General features: G+C 50.8%; 1 protein-coding gene across 1 annotated transcript in view; it reads right to left on the bottom strand.

The window, feature by feature from the left end:
* Nucleotides 1–6494, bottom strand: part of ITGA11 (integrin subunit alpha 11) — a 122142-nt gene that overhangs the window by 13819 nt on the left and 101829 nt on the right. Inside the window, exons 19-21 of the mRNA XM_023526817.1 lie at nucleotides 3857–3942; nucleotides 2855–3062; nucleotides 1586–1684 (exon numbers count right to left, since the gene is read on the bottom strand). Of these exons, the coding sequence (XP_023382585.1) occupies nucleotides 1586–1684; nucleotides 2855–3062; nucleotides 3857–3942 (393 nt within the window). The remainder of the gene's footprint in view (nucleotides 1–1585; nucleotides 1685–2854; nucleotides 3063–3856; nucleotides 3943–6494) is intronic.

The raw sequence follows: 6494 nt of genomic DNA, 5'->3' as shown, positions 1-6494 counted from the left end.
CTCCAGGTGGTGCATGAAGATGGATTTGCTGAACTCGAAATCTAGACGGAAAGCCACCTGCAAGGAAGAAGTCACTAAAGCTGGGGTGGCTGGGAGCTGCATGGACGGGTATTGTCCGGACTAGGCCTGGCCCACGCCACAGCCCCCCAACCCGCTAGGGTGGGCCTGCTGGCTGGGAGTGAGCTGGGGGAGGGAGGATCAGGTGTTTGTTAGTGAGCTGAGCTTGGGGCTGCTAAGGAGAACACAGTCACATGACCGCTCCTCTGATGAGGTTTCTTGGCTGTGGGGCAGCCCCCTGCCTTCCTCGTCTTTTGTTTTTGTTTTTAACTAAAGGCGACTAGAATGCACCAAGTCTAACTTCAGACTCTTTCTGTAGTATTTTCCCAGGGAGGCCACAGGGTGCGGGGGCCAGAATCAACTGGTAACACAACACCATCCACCCCTTGTTCTTGCATAACGGGGGTGGTGAGGCCTGGAGAAGGGTGATGGCTGCCTAGGGACACCCAGCAGGTCAACAAGGCACCTCCCTCTTTGTCCAGCAGCCCGCCTACCACTCTATTGGCCCTGGCTTGCCGCTTCCCTTGGCTTTTGCCCTAGGGAAAAGCCCCAGCCCCCCAACCCGCTAGGGTGGGCCTGCTGGCTGGGAGTGAGCTGGGTCCCTGACTGTGGCCCTGTAACATCTGACCCTCCTCGCTGCCTTTTCCCCCACTTGGGAGGTGGTACTGGGGCTTTGCACTGACCCCTGTGCTATTCCAAGGTCTGACACCCTGGGAGTTCCCCAGGAACCCTGGGCCCCCTTCTGCCATGGAACGGCAGAGTGGGATGGGGAGCTTGTGCTGTGTGCTACCTGCCCTGGGACTTCACTCTAAAGCTCCTGGTTTGTCAGAGCCTCACCCCCAAACTACAATCTTGACTTGTGTCCCCCTGGGGAGGTTCTTTTATAAGGAGCCCTAACCCCTCTCCCCTATCTCTCCCCCTTATCCAGCCTTGCGGATCCTGCTCCTGGGGACACACTGCTGCTCTCTAGCTGGCTTCTGCGTCAAGCTCCCCTCCACCTGACTCCTGCTTCACAAGTAGCTTGGCCTCAGTTAGGTCTTCTCTTGCTCTAGAATCTTTGGTAGCTACCCACTGCCTGGGGCAAACGCCCCCAAGATCTGCTGTTTACCTCCTTTCCCCTGCAAATTTGCTTCTCCCTTCACACACCCTACACTTTTGTCATATGTACTTTTAAGCACATGGTAGGTGCTTGGGAAATGTTAATTTTTCTCCCCACGCACAGCACAATGACAGAGGCTGGACATTTACAAAACTTGTTAGGACAAAGGACAGTGAGATAATTGGCTGAGCGTGGTAGGATGGGAGTGGTAGGACTGTCCTGAGGTGAACGGGCCTGGGTGTTCTCCTGGGCCTGGCTGGTTAGGTCGTTTGAATGTCACTGCATGGGGAAAACCAACACACTTAAAACCCACACTCAGGCCTCACCTACCTTCTCCAGTTCCCCGCTCTGTTCATTTTCATTTCTCTTGCCTCCCAGTGCCTCCCAATATCCACCCTAGACCCTCCCTGAACTGCCCCCAGTCTCAACCTTGGCTTTGGCCCGGAAGAAGGGGTAGCTGACGTTGCAGACTTTCTTGTGGAGTCTCTTCTCTTCGTTCACACACTCGATGCTGCCATCGGAGTCATCCTGGGGCAAGTGGGAGACATGGGGCAGCAGTCAGACAGGGCCTAAGACCCAGGTCTGGGGGTCGCCCTCACCGTCGACCGCTCGTGCCGAAGCTGGGACACAGGCTCTCTGACACTGGAAGCCTGGAGGCTCGGCGTGCTCAGCGCTGCTGGGTTGTGAAGAGAGTGGGCAGGTGCTCCAGCATATGCTTCGTCAGACCCTCTGTATCAACCTAGGACGCAGGACTTATCATCCTGCCTACAGGTGGGGGCGCTGAGGCCCAGAGATGGTTACTAGCTCAGACTGCTGGAAAGTGGCACAGAGCTGGGATTCGAATGCTCTCCAGACTGGCCGTTTTGCCTCCCTCTGGCTTGGTGGCCCTTTAATTGACCACACATCTTTCCACTAGACATCTCTCTGAGCCATGAAATAAAGCTTTTGGTGGTGGTCAGGAGTTCCCCCGGAGCCTCTGATGCCACGGGACTTGCAGGCAGTGCTTCTTTCTCTTTCCTCTTTTGCTGTGGCTCCACCCGCTTCGAGTCCTCCCACCACTGTCTGGTTCAGGACTCTTGATAGCAGGCACCAAGAAGAAGCCAGAGCTTGTTGGGCAGAATAGAGAGGGAGTCCTGGGCAGGGGACTGTGGTGGGCAGGACCCCGGTTTGAAGGAGGAGGTGTGCTAGGAAATGGCAGGGGCCGGTGTGACTAAGGGTATGGGAGTGAGGGCAGACGTGGCAGGTGGTGGGTGGGGAAGAGCACAATAAGGAGTTTGGAATTTGTTGTGAAAGCAACTGGGAATAATGGGAGGCTTTAAAGTGGGAGTAACCTGTTCTGATTCTTGTTCGAGGTACCCTTCTGAGAAAGCCTAGGATAAATCATAGGCAGAGGGTGTGAATGCATTGGTGTGCACATGTGTAGGGGGTGTGTGTGTGTGTGTGCGTGCGTGTACACATGAGGACCAAGGACAGAGGCTGAAGGACATCCCTCCACACATTCCCAGAGGGCTCAAATTCCCCTCTATCAGTGGTTCTCAGCCTTGGCTACACTGATTTCACCTGGGCAGCTCGAAAAGCACACTGATCCAGGCCCCACTGCAGACTGGATCAATTAGAATCTCTAGGAGAAGTCTGGACGTTCCTCTCCTGCCTCTGCCCTTTGCCTCAGGCATGCCCGGCAGGTCTCCATGGTCTTACCTTCTGAATCAAGCTGGCAAATTGCAGGTTTGCTGACTGTGAAATATTTAGGACTGTGCTATAGGCGTTCTCGCCCCTGTTCTCCAACATGGCCTCCACTGCCACTCGCCGGCGTGTGCTCTCTATGATGAAAACCGTTGTGTCAAAGGACAGTGTGTATGCAGAGCAGTCCTGAGCAGGCTTCCTCAGCACCCTCTGGCAGTACTCCCTGTGGGAAAGAGACAATCAAGAATCAGGCCGATGGAACGGGGACTGCATGGGTAGACCTCATTACTCATGTATCACCTCTCTACTCAACTTGTTTCTCTTTTGGCTTTGGGTGCCAGGAAGCTCAGAGCTAAATGTAGAGATAATTCTGATTATTAGCCTCGGTGATTGGAATAGTTGCTTTTTTATCTTTCTGTAATGTTTGATGTGCTATTTCTATTTATTATGTATGTCATGGTATATATGTCTTCTATCTAAATCATCTCATAGTTGGGTAAAAGTTGAGCATAAATTATTTGAAAATTATTATATAAGTGTAAAATAGGATATTGTTTCTTATTTTTCCTGTATGCTGTTTTGTTTCTTCCAGGTGATTATGGGCACCCTCTGCTAGTCTCCTTAGTGTGGAGCTCAAGAGGTCAGTCAATGAACCTTAAAGGTCACCTAATCTGGTGGCTGGAGGATGACTACCTGGATCTCTAGGTCCCTGGTCTCCACCTTTTATCTGTTTTGTAGTATGAGCTTCAAAGAAAGAAATCCAAATTTGGAAGAGGTTGGATTAGACTAGTATTCATTATACAGAGTAGGTAACTGAGGCCCAGAGAGGGAAGCATTGCCTGAGGACACACAGGAGTTAGAGGCAGAGCCTGGACTAGACCCAGGCTCTAAGTTCGTATGGATTCACACTGCCTGTGAGAAGGATGTGCAGGAGATAATCCAGGGCCCAGGGAGCTCCAGCTCCACCAGCAGGGAAGAAAGAGGAGTCAGGGTGGGGGCAGGGAGGAACCAACTCACATGGCTGTGGGCAGGTCACTGCGGGCATCCAGCAGGAGGTCAGGGACACAGTGCTCGTCCTCATTGCAGCCATTCCAGAAGGGCACCTGGGTCAAGGAGAGCCGGGGGTGGGCAGCTGGATAGGGAATGCACAGCCTGGATCCCCGCCTTGGCTGCGGGCCAATCCTCACCACCACATTACACCAGCTTCACCCTCCGCCATACTAGACAGGGGCTCCAACTTTTTTGCCCTTTTCATAGACACCACGCTGTTATTTCTCATGCTTTTGCATAGTTACTCCCTTCTTCAAAACGTGGTTCAAAATTCAACTCCCTCTAGGTCCCTTTTAGTTTTTAACTGAGCCGGTCGCACAAAATATCCACTTACCCAGCAGAGCAGTTCCAGTGAACATCTATTGATTATCTACTGTGGCGGGGGTGGGGTGGGGAGGTGGCAAAGTCTTTGGTACTGGGGCTATAGGGTGAGGAAGACGCGGCTTCTGCTCTCAGCTCATGGGGAAGATTGGTGTGTGAACAAATAATTATAGTGTGAAATGTGCAAACAAATAGAAATCTGTATGATGAATAGAAGAGGCAGAGGGGAGGAAACAGTTATTTAGGTCTTTAGATAGAGAAGGCTTCAGGGAAGTGACAGTAGGTCAGAGTTCTGAAGGATGACCAAGTTAGCTGGATGGACCAGAGGGAGAGGGAGTTCCAGGAGGAAGGATAAGCCTGTGCAAAGGTCCTGAGGCATGAAACAGCATGGTGAGTTTGGGAAATGGCAAGTAGTTTAATGTTGCTGTAGTAAGGGGTGGAGGAGATGGAGAGATGGGCCGGGGTCAATTCTTAAGGGCCTCGGGATCACGCCTTGCAACTGATAGGAACCACTAATCGCTTTTGACAGCGGAGTGTCCTGCCAGACCTGTGTATTGAAGGCTCCCTCTGGCTGCCATGGGTGGATGAACTTGAAGGGTCAAGACTAGGAGCAGGGAGACCACTGCGGAGACTGCTGCAATGTTCATGCAGGAGATGATGATGGTGTCAGTGTGGCAGTGGGTGTGGAGAGGAGAAGACAGGTCAAGGACCTCAGAGATGGGATCAATAGGTCCTGGAGTTCATCAGGGCTAAGGGAGAAAGGGTCCAGGATGTTGGCTGTGTTTCTTTTTTAGTGTCTGGAAGGATGGCTGCACCCTTCATTCATAAGTGGAGGGATTAAGTAGAGGAGTTCATTTTGGGGGCATATCGAGTTTGAAGCACCTCTGGTGAAATGCGCAGCAGGCAGTTGGGTGCTCAAGTCTGGAGCTGAGGAGACACAACCGTCACTACCAAGAACGCAGCTTGAACCCAGGGGAGGGGAAATGGGTGTCACGAAGGCCACACATATCTTAAATTCATGAACTCTTCTCAAAGGCAAGCTCCCTAGCTCTCACTCGGAGCCATGTGCTCGTAATTTAGACACGTTTCTATCAAGCCCACCCTTTGGCTTCCCCATCATGTGATGGATTTGCAGCTGAAGGCAGGCACATCATAACAGTAGCTAGGAAAGAAGACAGCAGAGCCAGATGAAGCAGGACAAAGTGAGGCCATTCTGTAAAGTGACATAGTTCAAGATACTTTGGTAGCCCTTGGGGGCTTCACTGTATTCTAGCACCCATGTCATCTTGGTGATTTAAAATCTCCCATAAAATACCCCACACCCCTGCCCAGCATACTGTAAGATGTGTGAAAACTAACATAATAACCTTTGGGGATATTTCTATTCAGTTTATTAAAAGGAATAATTTAACATGATAAGCAACCATTCCACTTAACTATATGGAATGGTCATTCCCCTAAAACATGAGATTTTACAGTACTAGAGCAGTGCCAGATGTTTAGTAGATGCTAAAGGAGAATTTGTAGAAGAGTGATGGGAAGAATGTTTCTAATTGCTGGGGGCTATAAATCCAGATTAACAAGATTTCTAGAAATGTGGCTCCTATTCAAAGCCCCAGACTGTCTTTTTCAGCTCTATTTCTCACCTTTTCTCTACATAGCCTTTCGTCCTGCCTTTTTCCACTTCCATACTTTGGTTATACTGTCAGCTCTCCTAGAATAAAAGCCCATCCTCTCCATCACCGCCTGTCTGAATCCTGTCTATCCTTTAAAGTCTAGTTAAAAGCCACCTCCGCCAGAAAGCCCCCCTGACCTATCCTCTCATTACTCAATTACACTTCCTCTGAGCATTTCCATCTGGCCTATGACCCTTGTCACCACCTTGCATTGAGATCACCAGTGTCAGAGCAGAGAGTACCCTACACGTTAATCTGCATCGTGGGCTTCCACATGCTTGTAGGTCGAGTGACATGTACTCACTCATTCATTTGCTGTCATGGCCTTGTAATTAACTGTTGATGGAGAAAAATATTAATGACTTAGTGCACCAGCTTTTCTCCTCTCCTGGCTTGCTAATGAGGATCCAGCTTAGCCAGTCGATTTCTCTCCCTCTCTTAAACTGCACTTTAAGGCAACCTCTCTTATGTGTTTGTGGTGCAGAAGCAGGAGGAAAGGGGGAAGGTGTGAAGCTCGAGGGTTGGGCTGTAGAGCGTGGGAGGTCTGGGAATGGAGATGCTGGAGGAGCTGGCGGGTGAATGGAAGCAGAGAGGGGATTTTTAGAAGC

This window comes from Pteropus vampyrus, unplaced genomic scaffold (assembly GCF_000151845.1).
Source record: "Pteropus vampyrus isolate Shadow unplaced genomic scaffold, Pvam_2.0 Scaffold15, whole genome shotgun sequence".
Classification (NCBI taxonomy): Eukaryota; Metazoa; Chordata; class Mammalia; order Chiroptera; family Pteropodidae; genus Pteropus; species Pteropus vampyrus.
Note: the sequence above shows the minus strand (reverse complement) of the source record. Positions and strands in the feature narration are given on the sequence as shown.